General features: G+C 33.6%; 1 protein-coding gene across 2 annotated transcripts in view; it reads right to left on the reverse strand.

The window, feature by feature from the left end:
• Positions 1-4,668: 4,668 nt before the first annotated feature.
• Jhbp16 (Juvenile hormone binding protein 16) overlaps positions 4,669-19,020 on the reverse strand; it is a 266,710-nt gene continuing 252,358 nt past the window's right edge. The window contains exons 3-6 of one of the 2 annotated variants that reach the window (XM_069826254.1): positions 18,599-18,746; positions 13,472-13,605; positions 10,798-10,953; positions 4,669-5,627 (exon numbers count right to left, since the gene is read on the reverse strand). In XM_069826254.1, the coding sequence (XP_069682355.1) occupies positions 5,476-5,627; positions 10,798-10,953; positions 13,472-13,605; positions 18,599-18,746 (590 nt within the window). In that variant the 3' untranslated portion in view covers positions 4,669-5,475. The remainder of the gene's footprint in view (positions 5,628-10,797; positions 10,954-13,471; positions 13,606-18,598; positions 18,747-19,020) is intronic. The other variant, XM_069826255.1, reaches the window with a different exon arrangement.

Genomic DNA, 19,020 nt, shown 5'->3' on the forward strand with positions numbered 1-19,020 from the left:
AACACTTGGTTTGACCAAGAATGTAAAGAAATGATAGATAAGAGAAATGAACTCAGACTGGTTATGCTACAAAAGAAAACTAGAGCAGCAACAGATAAATACAAAGAAGGAAGGAGAAATGCTAAAAATATTTGTAAAATGAAAAAGAAAATGTTTGAAGAAAATTTATTGTATGGCTTAGATGAAAAATTTGGAAAAAATGAAAGCAGAAAGTTTTTTGAAAGTGTCAGAAGGCAGAAGAAGGGTTTCCAACCAAGAATGATAATTTGTAAAAACAAAGATGGAAACCTAATTACTGGAGAACTACAGGTACTAAAAGTATGGACTGAATATTTCAATGATCTCTTGAGTTCTGGAGGACAAGAAGATGTAAATGTATCCTATTTTGGACCTGACCCTCACATGCCAGTACCAACGAATACTATGGTATATGATGCAATAAGGAAAATGAAAAACAATAGAGCACCAGGAGAAGATTCGATTAATGCAGAGTTAATCAAAAAGGGTGGAAAGGAGTTGTGGAAATGTATTCATAATCTAATTGTGGACATATGGAATCAGGAACAAATGCCTAGTGATTGGAGTGTAGCTGTCATATGCCCTGTACATAAAACAGGCAATAAACTGGAGTGTAAGAATTATAGAGGCATATCACTGCTAAATACTACATATAAAATTTTCACTAATATCTTAGCTAAGTATTTAGAACCATACATAGAAGCAACTCTTGGAGAATACCAGTGCGGTTTCCGTAAGGGTCGATCAACAACAGATCAAATATTTTCTTTACGCCTAATTTTAGAGAAGTTTTGTGAATTTAATTTATATTTGCACCAATTATATATTGACTTTAAAAAAGCTTTTGACTGCATTAGCAGAGATTATATTCTAGAAACTTTAGGCGAAATTGGAGTTCCCAATAAACTGATCAATTTAACTAAAATAACTTTAACACAAACTCAAAACAAAGTTAAAATGCAAAATAAACTCTCTGAGAGCTTTATAACTTTTAATGGCATTAGACAAGGTGATGCCTTATCAACTATGTTGTTTAATGTTGGATTACATAGAATTGTTCAAAAGATAACCATAAACCCAGGAGGTACAATCATCAATAGAACGGCACAATATATGGCATATGCGGACGATATTGTTATCTTATCACGCAATGTAAGTACAATGGATGAAATACTCAAATAGAAGCTGAAGCAATCAAAGCCGGGCTGGAAATTAACAATGATAAAACTAAATACATGTATAATATGAATCATGACAATACTAATAAGATTAATTTGAATGATACTAATTTTGATAGAGTTTCCTGTTTTAAGTATCTGGGTTCCACGGTGAAAGACAATAATGATGTTATGACTGATATAAAAGAGAAGATTGCAGCTGGGAATAGAGGTCTTTGGGCACTGAATAAAACTATGAAGTCCAGGTGTATCTCAAGAAAAGCTAAAATAAGAATATATAAAACTATTATTAAACCAATAGTAGTATATGGAAATGAAACCTGGACTCTTTCTGAAAGGGCAATAAAGATTTTAAATGGCTGGGAAAGGAAAGTATTACGGAAAATCTTTGGGCCTACTTATGAGCAAGGGTTTTGGCGAATCAAAACAAATGCTGAGTTATATGAATTATATAAAGATATCAACATTGTTGTTGACATACAACTCAGAAGGTTGGAGTGGCTGGGACACGTAGCCAGGATGGAGAACAATCGCACACCCAAAGCTCTACTAGATGCATTGCCAGTAGGAAGAAGGAAGGTTGGACGACCTAAATTGAGATGGCTGGGTGACGTTCAGGCTGACCTAACAAAAGTTTGAATTAGAAGATGGAGAACACGAGCATTGGACAGGAGTGATTGGTCGGATGTTCTGAGGGAGGCTAAGGCTAAACTATAAGGGCCGTAATGCCAATGATGATGATGATGATGCACCAATATGAAGCATGTATAATTGATAACTTCTCATGATCTGATGATGGCATATTATGCCGAAAACGTTAATCAATAAAAAGTAATATAGTCAATAACTATATATATATATATATATATATATATATATATATATATATATATATATATGATAAGTAAATTGACGGCCCCATTTATCCTATACTCATTGTACTTCTGCTTATCAGTTAAAACTACCTTCAAAATGAAAATAAATGTACTGTATTTTGTCCGGAAACGTTACCATGTGAGTCATGGTGTAACATAATACACAAAAATAATATCAATGTGTTTAATTTCCTAATAACAAAATATCTATATTAATAGAAGTCGTACTGTTAATTCAGCCATCAGCGTTCTCAAAAGAAAAGGCTGGATAGCTAATGCGCAAAATAACCGAAAATTATAGTCAAAAATTTTGTTTCGATACCGCAAAAACATTTACAATTCCGCACAATTCATCTGATAACGTAATACCAAATTTATACCAATCCTAAATTCGAAGTAGGAGAGTTCCTGAAATATATGTTTGGTTTAAAATATGTACCTCCATGCACAGTAGGGGATGCGTTCGTTGAGTTACATAGCATTGCTCCTAATCACAATCAGTTAACGAGATTCCTAGCCTATGTGCTTGAAAACTATGTAAGTGAAGATGCTAAATTCTTTCCTAAATTGTGGACCAGTGTACCAACAGATGAAATCAGAACAACAAATGGGGCGGAATCATTCCAGCGTCATTTGAAACAACAATTTTACAAACCTCATCCCTCTATCCATGAATTTGCGGAAGTGTCAAAGCAGCTGCAAAGTGAAATGTAGTGCATTATAACAGAAAAACAAACAGACGTGACCAAAATAATCATCGTGTTGCAACTGAACTATGGAGGAAATATCGAAGTGATGATATATCATTACTGGAGTACGTTAAAAAATTGCAGTTCGGTTCCAGCCCATCGTACTGTAGATAAACGGCATATTGGGACAATCACTGGACAGTGTGCTTTAAAGGTAAGTTGTTGTACACGTATTAATTTTATTTAAGGATCTATTAATATTTTGCGCATTTGCAATCTGTCGTTTTGCGGGAAAGAAAATGTGAAATTATGCGGATTAGGGTTACCTATTTGCGTAAAAGCAAGCCGCCGAAAGAAAAGCTATTTATGCTTATATGTTTATACATACAGTACATGCATACACACCAGCCGCACGCACGCACACACCTTCACACACGAACTCCCTAAAATCATGCTTTATACATTAGAAATCTAATGTCTCCAGTAATCTTTACTCAAGGAATTTTTAAAATCTTGCAATTCATTTGCCAATTTCTTCAGAATTTTGAAGTTTTGAACTTATATTTGCTTTCGAAATATAATTTAATTAAATATTTTACATTCCTCTTCTATTTTTATACTTCTCACCTAATCTATTTCTGACATTTACAATTCACGTTGATATCAAGATGAGCTAACTGCTATATATAATTTTATCAATAATTTGAAGTGATCAGTCTTAATGGCTTAACAAGAAAATATACAAATCAAGTTGCATGTAACTGTTTGAAATATATTTTTACATAACGTTTATATGCATATAAATGTTACGTAATAGTGCATTATGCAACGAGCCTATAATGGTAGTAATTAAGACGCGAGTATGTTTGTTTATGAAACGAGCGCAAGCGAGTTTCATAATTTTCATACGAGCGTCTTAATTACCATTATAGGCAAGTTTCATACGACTTTTTATGCTCGACCATATTTCTATCTTGAAATTATTCATAAGTATTCATGTTATTCTTATCTGACTGGGGAGCGGAACTGACCGGTGCAATATCTCGTAAATTGTGAGATGTGCGCAGACGCGAAAGTATTGATTTTTTCCGAGAAACAGATGTCATTGACCTTGATATAATCTAGAGAGTAAAATAAACATTAATCTTGATGTAACCTTGAAATTGATTTATACATTGAAAAACGAGGTGACAAATTGAATTTATTTGAATATTATTTACAATTAACGCTAATTATTATAGTAACAGAACATAACCTTCTGCGACAGTATTTTATTTCCAGCCTCCGTGACGTTTCGCTAGTTGTCTTTCGATTGCATATCCGAGAATAATCGATACTTGCGCTTTCATATTGCTACAATGGTGTTCAAATTATTGACAAACGTATATATTTCTGACATGTTTATTAAATTTTAATGTCATCACACTTATATTTTGGCTTTGTTTCTTTCATTTGTTGTATTTATTTCTCTGCCAGATGTGAAATTGTGAAAAGTGTTCCCTTATTTTCATTTTAAAATAATAGTTTTTAGCCACTTACATGTTACTTTTGTAACTTCTAAATGGTCAATAATTAATGTGTAGTATTTAAAAAATTCTCACTCTTTCTCTTTTGGTGTATGGATACAGCTACCAGGGATGAAGAATTTTAATAAAGTATTGTTATTATATGGAAACATATGAACCCAATAAATTCCAGTAATAAAAGATTTGTAGATACAAAGTTAACACACATTAAAATATATGAAACGTTAAATTCTTCGATCGAGTGTAATAATTTTTAGTTCTCTTTGTACTATCAATAACACGTGTCTCAATGCAGGTTACATAACAAAGTATTTATATTTGACATAAGAGAGCGAAGTTATGTACAGTGTGTGAGACACTGAAGTATGACAGTAAAATAGTATTCAGAGGTAGTCAATGTTTTATTTCTAACGTTTCCTATTACACAATTTTATTAATGTAGAAAATTACATACTACATTGTTATTACTATTTCTTCAAAGATTTTTCAGTATTTATACCTCCTACTTTGTAATAAAATGTTAAATAAAAACACTCCAACTCGTTTAAAGGCAGATTATATTATAATGAATACTGAGATTTTTGACATCTGTTGCTCAAATATTGGCCACTCTTTGGTTGTAAATACAAGTTCACCTTTGAACAGTATTATGAAATATTTTCTTCAATATAAATTCAAGCTTTAAGTACAATATTAAACAGTATACGAAGTGCATTGTTATTCGTGAGTTATTGAGTAAAAGTTCATACTTTATATCAATGTCTTACATTTTTAATCCTCTATGTTAAATTAAGTAACTAGTTAAAATGTAACGAATACAAATTCGATCAATATAAAAGTTGATCCAAAATAAAAAATAAAAATAAAAATCTACTTAAAATCAATAAAATCAATTTCATTGACATAAAAGGAACTGCATGTCTATGCATTTTCAACCTGCTTAAACTAAAAGTACCGCTTTACATCACAGCAAATGTAAATATTTCCGAAGTAGAAAGAGTTGCTTCTTAAGTACTATGCATTAAGAATTTCTTCGCTTGATCAAATATATGGTCGTGCACAGGTAAATTGAAATCAATAAATCTAGCTACAGAGAGTATACGTAAATTCGTTCACGTACCATGCACTGAGGTATTGTCACGGTAACGAACTAAGAACTTGGTGTTAGTCAAGTGTTAATACCCACAGTTCACCGTGGGAAGACCTCTTCGAACGGGAAGTTCTGGAAGTTCTTGTTAAAAATATCGGTGAACGCAGTGCTCACTAAATCGTCGATAAGAGGCTTCACCATGGGCAGGAACGGACGCCAACTGACGTTGATAATACCGTCCAAGATATTTTCTGAAACAAGAGTTATATCACAGTCTAGTATATACAGTCACGAAGCTCAATACGTAATAAATATGCATCCATAGATAGTTGCTACCCACTAGGATCGCTACTATCGCCTCATTTACAGACAATGCAAAATAGTATCTGCACAGTCTATTGTTCCCAGCATCCTCAAAACTCAAGCTTCGTAACTGTATATACTAGACTTTGGTTATATCATGATTTTCTGATTTCTTTACAGCCCGTACTATACTCGTTACTTCTGCAATGGCAATATTGGATAATCTATCAAAGAAAGTCATTGATGTTTAGTTGTAAATACAATATTTATCCAAGCTGTTTTGTATTTAGTATTGTATAATAAACACTAGCACAGGATGCTATTTGAGTTAATATTTTAATGATTCTATGTGTCCTGTTAGGACAACAACATTTAGGCATAAATTTATACTCCTGTTAAAGTACAGAAACACTGGCTGTGATTTCATTTTCATATTACAGTCTGATCCGTTTGGGTATGGATAATATTAATTTATTATTATAAAGCTATTTTGATAGTAGGAAAAATTTCTTGCTGGTTATATTATGATTCAAAGATGGGAGTTTCCATATATGACAATCAACAACGCATAATCTGAAAGGACAAAAGAAAATCGTAAATGATTAAAATGGCTACTACAAATCAACAGCGGGCACAATGTGTTCTTTGGTATGCTAAATTTGAGAGTGTTGAAAGAGTGTTCGATATGAGTATGGTGTGCGTAATGTACCTAAATACGATTCCATAATGTTGTAGTATCAGGCATTTGTAGAAACAGGTTCTGTGTTAAAAAAACATGCAGGAGGTCGCAGGCGAAACCCAGTACGAGAAGCAGCTATCTCTTGGCTTGGTCTCCAAACTCCCCAGATCTAACCCCTCCTGACTTCTTCGTGTAGGGTTTTGTTAAATACATTATCTATTCACAGAAACTCAGGAACATTGATGATCTGAGAGTAAAAGTTATTCAAACTTTTCAACAAATCACCCCTCTTATGTTACAACGGACATGGACTGAATTGCATCACGGTTATGAGTTGTGCAAAGTGCGCAAAGGGGGCATGTTGAACTCTGAGGAATCTCCATCTTTCAGTGTGTATGGACAAAGTTTCAACAAATAAAGCTGAGTAATAAATGTTTTACGGTGTTTTTATTTTATCCATACCCAAACGGATCACCCTGTAATAATTGTATTAAAATTAATTTAATTTGCAATCATAAATAATTTTTCAGTTTTGTTGAAGGTATGAGCATAGAGAAATTTAGTTAATTCTCTTCTGAAACTTTCCTCTCGACCCTTAAAAGTTATAAAATAAAATAAATATGTTTTATTTACATTCACTTCCGCTTTCACTTTGCTTCCAATGAGTATTCATTTGATATTCGTTTGGATTCATTACGAAGAGCTTCTTTTGTTAGGGACCAGCAATACTCGACCAATCTGGACACACATCCATCTTCCCATTTATTCAGTTCACAGACAGGATTGTTTGTTCTGATTTTATTTGTTACAGTTCCAAAATTTATAAATTTTCAGTATACAGTTGACGAGATGCTAGAAGAAATTCAATTGTAGAATCATGTTATACCGAAGTAAGTGCTGGTTACTTTACATAATGTAACTAAACTCCGTTTATGAAACCGTAGAGTATAGAAGACGAAGAAAGTCCTTTGCACAAGTGGTAAATGGAGAAGGCCAGTCAAATGACCGCTTTGGGAAAAGGAGCGAGCGTCTGCAGAGAGAGAATCAACTTATTCTTTAGCGGCTACGAGCCGATGCAGCCTGCAATACACTCTGCTAGGCTCCGCCTATTTGCTTGTCTCCGTCTCCACCCAAATGCGTTGACTAACATTACAGATTCCAGAAACAGTGTATAAGCTGATGGTGTAGGGACTGAATTTCTGGTCCATGAGGAATACATACATCTCACAACTGGCTGAGGTTTTCAGTATACACAATAAATATCCTTTTAGAGGTCTATTTATTTATATTTTCGCTGAACTTCGCACGTTGCACAAGCAAGAATTATAATTACAGATAAGAGGGTACAAAACAGTAGAGATTGGTGTTTACCTTGAGACCAGTTTCTTAGTTCATTATTTACTTACTTACAAATGGCTTTTTAGGAACCCGACGGTTCATTGCCGCCCTCACATAAGCCCGCCATCGGTCCCTATTCTGTGCAAGATTAATCCAGTCTCTATCATCATATTGCACCTCCCTCAAATCTATTTTAATATTATCCTCCCATCTACGCCTCGTCTTCCCCAAAGGTCTTTTTCCCTCAGGTCGCCCAACTAACACTCTATATGCATTCATTGATTCGCCCATACGTGCTACATGCCCAACCCATCCAAACCTCTGGATTTAATGTTCCTAATTATGTTAGGTGAAGAATACAATGCGTGCAGTTCTGTGTTGTGTAACTTTCTCCATTCTCCTGTAACTTCATCCTGCTTAGCCCCAAATATTTTCCTAAGCATCTTATTCTCAAACACCCTTAACCTATGTTCCTCTCTCAGAGTGAGAGTCCAAGTTTCACAACCATACAGAACAACCGGTAATATAACTGTTTTATAAATTCTAACTTTCAGATTTTTGGACAGCAAACTGGATGATAAGAGCTTCTCAACCGAATAATAACACGCATTTCCCATATTTATTCTGCGTTTAATTTCCTCCCGAGTGTCATTTATATTTGTTACTGTTGCTCCAAGATATTTGAATTTTTCCACCTCTTCGAAGGATAAATCTCCAATTTTTATATTTCCATTTCGTACAATATTCTGGTCACGAGACATAATCATATACTTTGTCTTTTCGGGATTTACTTCCAAACCGCCCGCTTTACTTGCTTCAAGTAAAATTTCCTTGTTTTCCCTAATCGTTTGTGTATTTTCTCCTAACATATTCACGTCATCCGCATAGACAAGAAGCTGATGTAACCCGTTCAATTCCAAACCCTGCCTGTTATCCTGAACTTTCCTAATGGCATATTCTAGAGCGAAGTTAAAAAGTAAAGGTGATAGTGCATCTCCCTGCTTTAGCCCGCAGTGAATTGGAAAAGCATCAGATAGAAACTGACCTATACGGACTCTGCTGTATGTTTCACTGAGACACATTTTAATTAATCGAACTAGTTTCTTGGGAATACCAAATTCAATAAGAATATCATATAATACTTCCCTCTTAACCGAGTCATATGCCTTTTTGAAATCTATGAATAACTGATGTACTGTACCCTTATATTCCCATTTTTTCTCCATTATCTGTCGAATACAAAAAATCTGATCAATAGTCGATCTATTACGCCGAAAACCGCACTGATGATCCCCAATAATTTCATCTACGTACGGAGTTAATCTTCTGAAAAGAATATTGGACAAAATTTTGTAAGACGTCAACAAAAGTGATATTCCTCGAAAGTTACCACAGTTGGTTTTGTCCCCCTTTTTAAAAATAGGTACAATTATGGACTCCTTCCATTGTTCTGGTACAATTTCCTTTTCCCAAATAGCAAGTACAAGTTTATAAATTTCGCTATATAATGCACTTCCACCCGCTTGTATTAATTCTGCTGGAATTTGATCGATACCTGGAGACTTGTACTTTTTCAGATTTTCTATCGCAATTTCGACTCCTGAAAGCGTGGGTTCGGGTATAAATGGCTCAGCAGTTTGTATTTCAATTTCGTCCCGATCATTTCTATTTGGCCTATGTACATTTAGTAGTTGCGCAAAATAGTTTTTCCATCTGTTTAGGATTGATGGAGAGTCTGCAAGCAAGTCATTAAAATACGAATAACACAGATGCCTATGTGAACTATATTTTTCTTACTATTCCAAGCTTAACTTTAAATTAAACATGACGTGTGTTTCTTACAAACAAAGATGAAGAAATTTTTGTGATTAATGGTGCAATGAACTATTTACTTTGCATTATTATAGGAAATTGGTTGATTTAGCTTAAATAAACACGCATTATAAAATTCAGTTTTTTGTTTCAATAAATACGTTTTAATAAATATATATTTCTCCCTAACCGCGGGAAATTCACACTCTCGTCGAGCGGAAAACAATACTGTAATCCCGTCACACGGACGCAGCAATAGGCGAGCAGGTGAGCGAGCGGAAGAACAGTCGTTTTGCACGCACGTGCTATTCATAGAATAAATTCTCACCATATGGAAGCAATGTGAAACAGTGTAGAGGCACAAACAGCTGTTTTGCATGTTTATTTATCTTAAACGTGAGGGCATGTCATTAAACACTTCACATCTTCGGTAAGTTTGTCGCTCATTTTCTCTAAGTTACATTTTTGTTGTCGTTTCCCTGATAACCCATGTAATTTTTTAGATGATTTAATGAAACTTTGCAACCGTATGTATTTCACATAGAAGAAAAAAATGACCGCTATAAATATTACATATTTACTACTTTTGATTTTAGAAATTTTTATTTAAAAATGAAAAAGTCAGAAAAATATCATTCTCATTCACGTATTGAAATGATAGATGTCAATTTTGTTAAGGCATTCAATTGAATAAAGTGAAGTAAAAAAAATTAAATATTGAGAATTACATGACAAATTTGGTGCACGGTTTTTTCTAACTGCATCCGCCAATTTAATGAACCGTAGGCAGTTAAAAGTAAATTTATTTAATATTCTAAAATTTGTTTAATGATGTAGAAGAATTATGTAAACACTATACCAAATTTAAAAATAAGAGGATTTCAGGTTAGGAAGTAATACATTCTTTAATATTACTAAATTTAGATAGATCAATGTTATACATGACGCCTTAGTTTAACGCTTTATTTCGCTACGTGTGTAGGCCTATTATGCATCTTAGTTAAGTACAGAAATAGTAATTTAATTTAGGATATTCTTGTATTATTGCTGTATTCGTGTTCGGTGGAATGCCACAAATTATTTTTTTTTCTGTTAAGCGCGCGCATATTTATAATGTATAAAGAATACAAGAGATTGAGTATGCAATGCGTGCTGTATATTATGCTGTTATAAAACAGTGGATATTACTGAAATGTGATCCTCGTGTCGTTTTAAACATTTACAATATAATATGATAAGCCTTTTGTAGTAAAATAAATACAATTATTCTAACAATGAATTCAACGTACCCATAACAGATCTTCCCCGAAGCAGGTTGCTAATGTGTAGTTTCATGTCTCCAATTCCGTCCTGTTCGATCTTCACTTTCACTGGTCCTGTAGTCGATTCCCTGCCGTTTCTTACGTGCGGACGTCGTACGGCGGTAGTTGTTTGTGTGTAGTTATCTGGGTCATCAACGTTTTGAAAAAAAAAAAAAGAGAAGTGTGCGAGAGTATTCAATGAATTGGATTTCCTGAACATGTGAAATGCTACCATTGTAAGTAAAAAAAAAGGAGAAATAAATTGCAAGAAGTGCAGTATAAGTAATTAATAATAATAATAATAATAATAATAATAATAATAATAATAATAATAATAATAATAGCAATAACAACAACTACAATAATAATACTTGTTTATAAATGGCTTTTAGAGAACCCGGAGGTTCATTATCGCCCTCACATAAGTCCACCATTAACCGTTACCCTGAGCAAGATAATCCAGTCCCTAGCATCGTATCCCACCCGTAGGCGGAGTTATGGAGGGGCATGGGGAGGCACTGCCCCCCAAACTTGTCTGACTTCTTTTTCTTCTATTCTATTGAATTCAAAAGACATTTTCTTCTTTTGTTTATGATTAAGTTTCTGTGCTTAAATTGATTAATTAATGTCTTCAGATCATGTGTCTGGACTATAATACTGTATTTATTTTAAATTTATGAATGTATAAGAATTTCTATACCTCATTTGGGGAATGGAAGCACTGTAATTTTTCTTTTGTAACAGTCTGTACTAATGTGTTACAAGTCTGCAGGTGTTCAGGCCGCCACTTGGAGATATATAAATAACATAGCCTACTGCACAAGAATACAGAAAAAAGAAAAGTGATCCCAGTAGAATGTGTAAACTTAAAATGAGATTAAATAAAATAATAATTGGAATTTACATTTCATATGATATCTTTAGAAGGTAAGCTTCATATAAAAATGTTTCTGTTAGCACTGTTACGTAGTTTTATTGATGTATGCATGTGTTTCTGTACGAGAAAGAAAAAGGAGATTGTTTTAAGTTATACCCTATTATAATTTGTAGTAGACCTACAGTTCAAGCCTTATACAACTCGGTTCGAAACATCGCGAATATGGATGCAGCACTGTAAGAAACATGCCCCCGAAAATACTTTTATTAAATAATCATATTCCGATATACTATACCACGGTCAAGCTATAACGAGGTGAGAAGGTAAATGATGTCCCCCATAACCCCGTTATATGGGGATTCTATGGTTTTGCTTTACCCCCCCCCCAAGGAAACCGTTCTCTCTTCGCCTATGATCCCTCCTCCCTCAAATCCATTTTAATATTATTCTCCCATATACGTCTCGGCCTCCCCAAAGGTCTTTTTCCCCTCAGGCTCTCAACGAACACGCTATATGCATTTCTGGATTCACCCATACGTTGTACGTGCCCTGCCCATCTCAAAGGTCTGGATTTAATATTCCTAGTTATGTCAGGTGAAAAATATAATGTGTGCAATTCTGCGTTGTGTAACTTTCTCCATTCTCCTATAACTTCATATGCCTCTTTGCCCCAAATATTTTCCTAAACATCTTGTTCTCAAACACACTTAATCTCTTCTCCTCTTTCAAAGTGAGAATCCAAGTTTCACAACCATACATAACAACCGGAATATAATTGTTTTATAAATTCTAACTTTATAGCTTTTTTTACAGCAGACTAGATGACAAAAGTTTCTCAACCGAATAATAACAGGCATTTCCCATATTTGTTCTGCGTTTAAATTCCTCCCGAGTGTAATTTATTTTGTTACTGTTGCTCCAAGGTACCTGAATTTTTCCACCTCTTAAAAGGATAAATTTTCAAACAACAACAACAATAATAACAATAACAATAATAATAATAATAATAATAATAATAATAATAACAATAACAATAACAATAACAATAACAATAATAATAATAATAATAATAATAATAATAATAATAATAATAATAACAATAACAATAACAATAATAATAATAATAATAATAACAATAACAATAACAATAACAATAATAATAATAATAATAATAACAATAACAATAACAATAACAATAATAATAATAATAATAATAATAATAATAATAATAATAATAATAATAATAATAATAATATGCTCAAAAGCAACTTCCCTTGGAAATGTAAACATACTAAGAAAAGTCTATTCGTTAATTGTTTTCTTCCAAAGAGCAGATCTTTCACTGCAAATCCAGCATTCTCTTATATTTTATAGTTTCTATCTTCCTTTTAGTGTCCTCATACGATCCATATCTCTTAGCGAAATGAAATTTGTATTAGTTAAATAACTATACAAATATACATTATTATTATTATTATTATTATTATTATTATTATTATTAAACAAGTACTTGAACACAAAACCATATATCAAGGAACTTAAGAACAACATACAGTACGCTCTAAATTACTGGAAATAAGACCCCTCTATGTTATGGTAAATTATAATATTGACGAAGCAATGTTAAGTTTAATTTGTCATTAAAAAAGAGAGCAGACTTTCTGAAAATCCAAAATTTCTTTAATCTTTACGAAAATGATAAACTTTTCTCTTAGAAAAAATAATTAAGAATGAGTGAATTTACACAAAAAGTATGTGCGTTCCATTTAGGTTATTAATACTCACATAGTGTAATGTTGAATTGACCTTTATTGTTCAGAGGATAGTCGAATACTCGTCCCTCTATTTCGTAATCTCCCTCGAGAAATTTCTCTGGGAAGAACTGTGAATACTTCACCATATAATTCCTCGGGTCACTCCTGCAACATTAACATAAAATAAAAATAATTGGAAAATCTATAAAATGTCCTTACATTACCCATGAAGTTAAGTAATCAGAAGAATTGCTTCCTTGCCATATAGCAGTGGGTCCCATAGTGTGGGTCGATACTCCATGAGTGTTCGTGTAAAAAAGCCGAGGGAAATCATGAGATAATTTGAAAAATAAAAGAAAATTCTGATTAACATGTACATTTATATTGTGTTTAGAAACAAACAACGTTGAACAAAAAATAAAAAAAAATGTTACAGTGGTTATAAAGTTAAAAAATAATTAATAAGGTAAATGTGGTTTATTTCAAAAAGTAGCTTCTCAAATCTGGATTCTGTATTCGACGCACACAATGTGGCATTTTCAAGTTTAGGATTTTTTTTCTTCCCTCTATTTTGCTGACAATCATAGACCGAAACTTATTTTGGATAAACACGAGTTTGCAATATTATGAAAATTTTAAGAGATTATTTTGCAAACTCAAGGTAATCTTACATTCTTTTTATTCAAAACCGGTCTGCGCTGTGAAAAAGCCTACTTTCAACATTCCATCAGTGGATGTATATTTAAATGAGTTTTTCCTTCCTATTATTTTATTTTAATTTGACTCAAATGAACACAAATGTATAAAACCGGATTCAATATCCATCTGTGACTGTGGTAATTGTTTTGAGTTTCTTCCGGAAAATACTCGAAAAGTGTAAGGTAACTGACTTACGCTTGAACGCGAATTGGTATTTTAATATTCATAAGTGACACTAAATACTGAGGTTTATTCCCATTACATTTCAAAGACTTTATGTCATATGTCTTCAACCACGAACATTATACAGGTAGTAAAACATTGTTGCAGCCTCGATTACTCTTCTCTAGACGTAAAATATAAACGAATATTTCCTAAAAAAATGTACCATAATAGATTGTGTTTGTACTTCTAATCACTAAATTGTGCACCAATATGCCTGAATTAAATTTAAAATCTCTCCTCAGTCCATATGAAGAGAAGGCATATGTCACTGTCGATGTGATTTGTCCGTCAGATGGGGACGTTAAGCCTGGCGGCCCCCTTGGTGCTATTGGACAGGGGTAGGCTAAGTGCCGGCACAGTCTTTCTCCTTCTCTCTTCCTTACCTTCATCATCATGCTCACCCATTTCCTACACTACACTTACACCACTGATGTCAAAGTACGCGCATTTTTCTGACCTAGACGTCGTGCGCGGGCATCAAGCGCTAGGTATGGAAGGAGGAAGGATTATGTATATGAATAAGCAGCCTATTGGATTAAGAAGACAGTGGTGTACAAACTTGAAACAGAACGTGAAATTTTATGTCGTTATTTTTATACGGCTTCTTTCTGTTTGACATATAATCTATATTGTTTGTACAACAAAAGTATTTACACAATTTCTTAATATTGCAGTTGTGTTTTAAACGTTAATAACATAATAAAGATTTAAGAAGCAACATTCAAATAAATTCCTTAGTCGTTTAACTATACTGCACTAAGTGAATTAAACATATCATTCATATAAAAAGTGGTATCCCAAGGAAAGAGATTGAGTATGACATAATAAGTTGAAATCGATATTGATGGTATTTTTAACCTTATAAAAGTAATCACTAAACTAATCAAAACAATATTATAGTACAAAGATTTGTAGTTGGACAATCCACTGATAACGATCAGATAATTTCAAAAAGTTTTTAATGATGGGCCTATCCTTATCTTCAAGAGAAAAAAGGTCAGTTAAGTGGGTTTAGCTATTTTCAACGACTCAGATCAGCATCATATCTCCTTACCTCCTTGATTTTCAGAACACGTGCTTTTACGATTAATACTGAGAAATGGACAAATAAATATTTCCGTCTCTGTACACTCTTCCATTACGCAATCATGTATTTCTTAATCCTGGCATTACCTTGCTGAAATAATCTGAAGTTACTCATGTTTAACAGGTATTGTCCATTTGTTGTGGAAAAAAGTAACGTCTAGGACAAACAGCTTGCTGCAACAGCTGAGACATGACCTTCAGGTCTTTGTGTACGTTTAAGATTATACTCTTACGATAAAATGCACTTTCCATCATTATCCTCTTTAAGAAATCAACTATAATCAACTTGACATCTTTAAATTAATTACTATTTAAGGTAGGAGCTCATTTATGGGAATACGAACATGCTCAGTAGTTAAACCTCCTAATGATTTATTATTCACTTTCTCCGTCCAATGTGGACACTTATGGGAACCGGTTTGTTACCTTTCACACCTTCTTTAGAAATAAAACATATTTCCTGAAGTCAACTCAAAGCTATTATTCTTTACTTTTAGAGGTTGAATTCGTAATATTTTACTGTTTACATGAGAAGAGAAGTGATTCGCCTGACATACAAATAGCTTCTATCTCAATTCTGAATTCAAGATGTTCTCGATCATCAGGCTCGCCATTAGAAGCGAGACTATGAGATGCAAATCAGGCCTGTGACTAAATGCAATCTTTGGAGCAGTTTTCTTCCGAAAGGAAGTAGTCTTGGTCTGTTATGCTCGTCTCCACATTTTCTGGTTCTCTTAAGCCTTGGTTTTTCTGAACCGAAGCATGCGACCTGCGAGGTACGAGGCCCGCCTCGCACAAATCCGGACTACACGAGAGATAGTGAGAGACGAGCCTCGCACGTCGCATGCGTCGGTTCAGAAAAACCAAGGCTTTGACGTTTGAATTTCGAGACGTTTTGAAAGTTCACAATTTTAACGACTACTTTTTTAAATTTGAAGTTGCAATTTTCTCCGAATCACTTCTTTTTACGTTCATGTATTCTATCTTGTTATTGTCTGATCGATCTGCACTTCAGATCTCACTGGATGATGCGGATTAAATAACCTCCGGAATGCAGTTTTCGAGGCATGTTTTGCTCCACCCATTTCGCAGATTTCAAAGGTCTGAGCAGTTTCGTGAGGATGTTTAGGGTTACAGGATTCCTTTTCTGAACAATGATATATTTTTAGTTTTACTATGTTTATTTGTTCAAAGTTTATAAGCGATTCTATGTAATACTTCTTTTGGAATTCGTTACCGAGCAGCTGGTGGCTTATAGTTCCAAATACAAAGATTTACTTCTATTTCAAAATGTTAATCCTTTTATACTTTGTTTTCATAACGAATAGAGTTAATATGTGTAGATTTGTGCAATTCTTAAAGCTTTCGTTTCAATGTAATTTAAATTGATGCATACCTATAGTAATTATACACATATTATTTTAAAAAAATACATATTTTTATATATTTTTTTTGCTGTATTTCTGTAACGGTCAGAGTTATGCTAATTTTAAAACACAATTCGAAGATATTTTAATTCCAAATTTGTCTCTATAGAGAATTTTGATGGAGGCAAATAATAACGGACACCTTCAAAGATAAGAATTACAAGGACATAAAAAGTACAGTTTTACTTATGGGAAAAATAAAAATAATCGTTTGAACCGATTTTGCGCAAGTAGTTTTCGTTATTTTTAATTTGAAAATCTACCTATCCTTTCTTTAGCTTTTATATAAAATTTCACCTCATTTGCATTGTTCGTCGCTGAATTTATTCATTGATAATGAACAATGAACGTAATACACAATGCAGTAGTTAAAGGAGTCGCAGTACACAGACAGCCGGCATGTAGAAAACAATTTTTTCGCAAATGTTTATTATTTTTCCTGTTTAATTATCTATTTATTTTTATCTGATAGATTTAAGACTATTAGTCCTTCCTTAATCTTGAAGAATAGAGATGTATGAAGGAGGCTAAGTCAAATAACCCGTACAAAAAGAAACGTCCAATAAAGGAAGAAAAAGAAGAGTCCTTCTCAACCACACGACCAGAAGTACAAGTTAGGGGTGCCAAAAATATTTATTTTCGTGAAAATTTTGTAATATACTTTTTTGGCACACCTTTATGGTAACTGCTGTTTTTCATAATACATTATTGATTAGAAAGTTCTTCTTCCCTATAAGCGCACGGCAAAAACATTGTTACGATTCACTTTTCCGTACGAATGCCACAAAGTTGTATAGTAATATAAATAGCTATGACGAAAAGTTGTGAAGACTATCACGTTACAATATCAATACATCGCTAACTACGAACACAGAAATTGTAGTCAATGCCTCCTAGTCTACTATAAATACTAACAGATAATAATTTTATTTAGCTTCACTTTCATTAACATAAATAATATACAAACAACGTCATAACGTTATAACTAGACCTACTGTAAAGACAATGTAGTAATAGTAGGCCGAGTGACACCTAGCCTATAAAAATCTCAATAGTCTGTGATTTATTGAATAAGTTAATTAATTCAAACAGAATGTTCATGTAGTTGTACCAAAAAATATTATAGCTACGTAACTAGTAGAAAGTGTCTTTCGCGCACTCATTTCGAAATTCCGGACCCGGCTAGCGCCTCGTCCGTAAACGTCTCACTCGTACACAAAGTATCACTTTCTGTCCTACTTACGTAAATAACTATTTCCAGCATAAGATATAGTTATATTTTCTTTTCATTCCTTTCATAACTTAAAGCAATAGAAAAATACCGTCCACACCTGTGGAGTAACGGTTTGCGCGTCTAGTCGCGAAACCAGGTGGCCCGGGTTCGATTCCCGGTCGGGGCAAGTTACCTGATTGAGGTTGTTTCCGGGGTTTTCCCTCAACCCGATATGAGCAAATGCTGGGTAACTTTCAGTGTTGGACCCCGGACTCATTTCACCGGCATTATCACCTTCATCTCATTCAGACGCTAAATAACCTAAGATGTTGATAAAACGTCGTAAAATAACCTACTAAAATAAAATAAAATAAAAAACACCACTCACACCGCAACCAAACCACTGTCAAGGTATCAAGTTTAATAGGTCTTACTCTATGTTGCACAGTATAATAATAAAACTGAAAAGAGCGTAAGTTATTTCAATTTAAGATACAAAATGTTTTACCTGAATTTTGTGACGTGAGACTTGGACCAACCCATTTCGTAAACATTTTTCAGTTTCAGTCTATAATTCATATTCGGACCGCCTCTCTTCTGGTTCACTTCGCTAGCAAAGAATGGATCGAACGACCCAACATTGTACTGAGGTAGACCTGCAACAAATTATTACAGCATAAACACTCCAAATATTAAATTACTCAAGTTATATCATTTCTACCCATATGCAGAAGTTGCATATTACATTCCCAACAGAAGTAGAGACCTCACTCTGATCGTTATTTTTTAAGGTTTAATGTTAACTCTTAATTCTCACACGGATGGGGAGCGGAATCAGGGCCGGGATTCGCGACAGGAGCGAAATGTGACAGAGAGATACACCAAAAGTGTTGTGCAGGTTTTATCATAAACGTTACTGATTTATGACAG

This window comes from Periplaneta americana, chromosome 5 (assembly GCF_040183065.1).
Source record: "Periplaneta americana isolate PAMFEO1 chromosome 5, P.americana_PAMFEO1_priV1, whole genome shotgun sequence".
Lineage (NCBI taxonomy): Eukaryota > Metazoa > Arthropoda > Insecta > Blattodea > Blattidae > Periplaneta > Periplaneta americana.